The sequence below is a fragment of the Benincasa hispida genome, unplaced genomic scaffold (assembly GCF_009727055.1).
Source record: "Benincasa hispida cultivar B227 unplaced genomic scaffold, ASM972705v1 Contig285, whole genome shotgun sequence".
Classification (NCBI taxonomy): Eukaryota; Viridiplantae; Streptophyta; class Magnoliopsida; order Cucurbitales; family Cucurbitaceae; genus Benincasa; species Benincasa hispida.
In genome coordinates, this window is record NW_024064780.1 from 313403 (window position 1) to 315220 (window position 1818).

At 41.6% G+C, this 1818-nt stretch overlaps 1 protein-coding gene across 1 annotated transcript; it reads left to right on the forward strand.

The window, feature by feature from the left end:
• Window positions 1-1038: 1038 nt before the first annotated feature.
• Window positions 1039-1470, forward strand: LOC120069220. Its single transcript, XM_039020923.1, has 2 exons — window positions 1039-1258; window positions 1325-1470. Exons 1-2 carry the CDS (start codon window positions 1039-1041, stop codon window positions 1468-1470), a joined length of 366 nt encoding a protein of 121 aa, XP_038876851.1.
• The last annotated feature ends 348 nt before the right edge of the window (window positions 1471-1818 follow it).

Below are 1818 nucleotides of genomic sequence, written 5' to 3' on the forward strand. Positions count from 1 at the left end.
TTAAATACCTCATGACGAAAAAAGACACAAAACCAAGACTGATTAGGTGGGTATTACTCCTGCAAGAATTTGACCTAGAAATCAAAGACCAGAATGGCACTGAGAACCAAGTCGCAGATCATTTATCACGATTAGAAAAGTGTGAGGTTCAGAAGAGAGAGAAAGAGATTGAAGAGAGATTCCCTGACGAGCACCTTATGACGGTATGCGTTAATGTCCCATGGTATGCGAATATTGTAAACTTCATAGTTAGCGGCCAAGTACCCAAGGACTATTTATACTAGCAGAAGAAGAAGTTGAGACACGAGGTTAAGTTTTATTTGTGGGATGATCCATTCCTTTATTGACTCAGACCTGATCATATTCAGTGTCGATGCATTCTTGAGCACGAAACCAAGCACATTTTAGAACTTTGTCATGAGTCCTCTTATGGATGACATTTTGTGGGGCAGCGGACCGCCGCAAAAGTTCTACAGAGCGGCTATTTTTTGGGCAACGCTATTCAAGGACGCCAACGTCTATGTTGTGCAATGCGAAAAGTGCCCGAGAACAGGGAACATGTCCAGACGGGATGAAATTCCTTTGACTTCGATCTTAGAAATTGAACTGTTTGACGTATGGAGAATCGACTTCATGGGCCCGTTTTCACCTTCAAAGGGTCATCAATATATTTTGGTTGCGGTTGATTATGTTTCAAAGTGGGTTGAGGCCATCGCATGTGCTAAAAACAATGCGGCCATGGAGGCGAAATTTCTCAAGAAAAACATCTTCACGCGATATGGAACGCCACGTGCATTAATCAGCGATGAAGGTACACATTTCATTAATCGCATCATCATCAACCTATTGATCAAATTTAATGTCAGGCATAGAGTTGCAACTGCGTATCACCCACAAACCAATGGGCAGGCAGAAATCTCCAACAGAGAAATCAAGACCATCTTGGAGAAGGTAGTCATTACCTCCAGGAAAGATTGGTGACCCAAGCTTGATGAAGCACTATGGGCATATATGACTACCTTTAAAACTCCAATCGGTATGTCGCCATATGCCCTAGTCTTCAGAGAAGCTTGCCATCTGCCTCTCGAGCTGGAACACAAGGCAATGTGGGCAATTAAAAAACTGAATTTTGATCTGTCAAATGCGAGGGAAGTCCGGAAGTTGCAGTTGAACGAGTTGGTCGAGTGGCGAATGAATGCCTACGAAAATGCCAAACTTTATAAAGAGCGAACCAAGAAATGGCATGATGACCGCATAAGTAAAAAGATGTTCTTCATGGGTTAACAGATACTTTTATTTAACAAACGTTTGCGATTGTTTCCAGGAAAGTTGAAGTCCTGCTGGTCTGGGCCATTCTGCATCAAGACTATCTTCCCCTATGGCACAGTGGAGTTAACAAACGAGGATGGAATCAGCCCATTCAAAGTCAATGGTCAACGAATTAAGCCCTACTATGGGGGCAATGTGTAATGACGCAAGGAGACCATCGACTTAGGCAAGCAAGACTGATCGCTTGCAGGGATGCATTTGCGGTAACACTGAAGTCCCTTTTCCAAACAACATCCCTATTATCTATCTTTACTGCTTTATCTACTGCTTTGTTATTGCTTTCGTAAATTAGTTTTCTTGCCTACTTGAATTTATTTCTATTTCAATCTCATCTTGCGTTAATTTAGTTTTCTGCCTAGTTGAATTTATTTCCAATTCTGTCTTAGCATGCGTTGATCATAATTTTCTGTGAATGAATGATGTAAATGAACACCGCAACGTCTTATCAATATGGTTTTGGGATAGGCGTTGTGATATTGGTGATACTAT

What these genes read in the sequence shown, in the direction of transcription:
- LOC120069220 (XM_039020923.1), top strand. Translation starts at nt 1,039, where the DNA reads ATGTCGCCATATGCCCTAGTCTTCAGAGAAGCTTGCCATCTGCCTCTC. An exon ending in ATGGCATGATGACCGCATAA is followed by an intron (nt 1,259 to 1,324) that starts GTAAAAAGATGT and finishes GATTGTTTCCAG; the next exon opens with GAAAGTTGAAGTCCTGCTGG.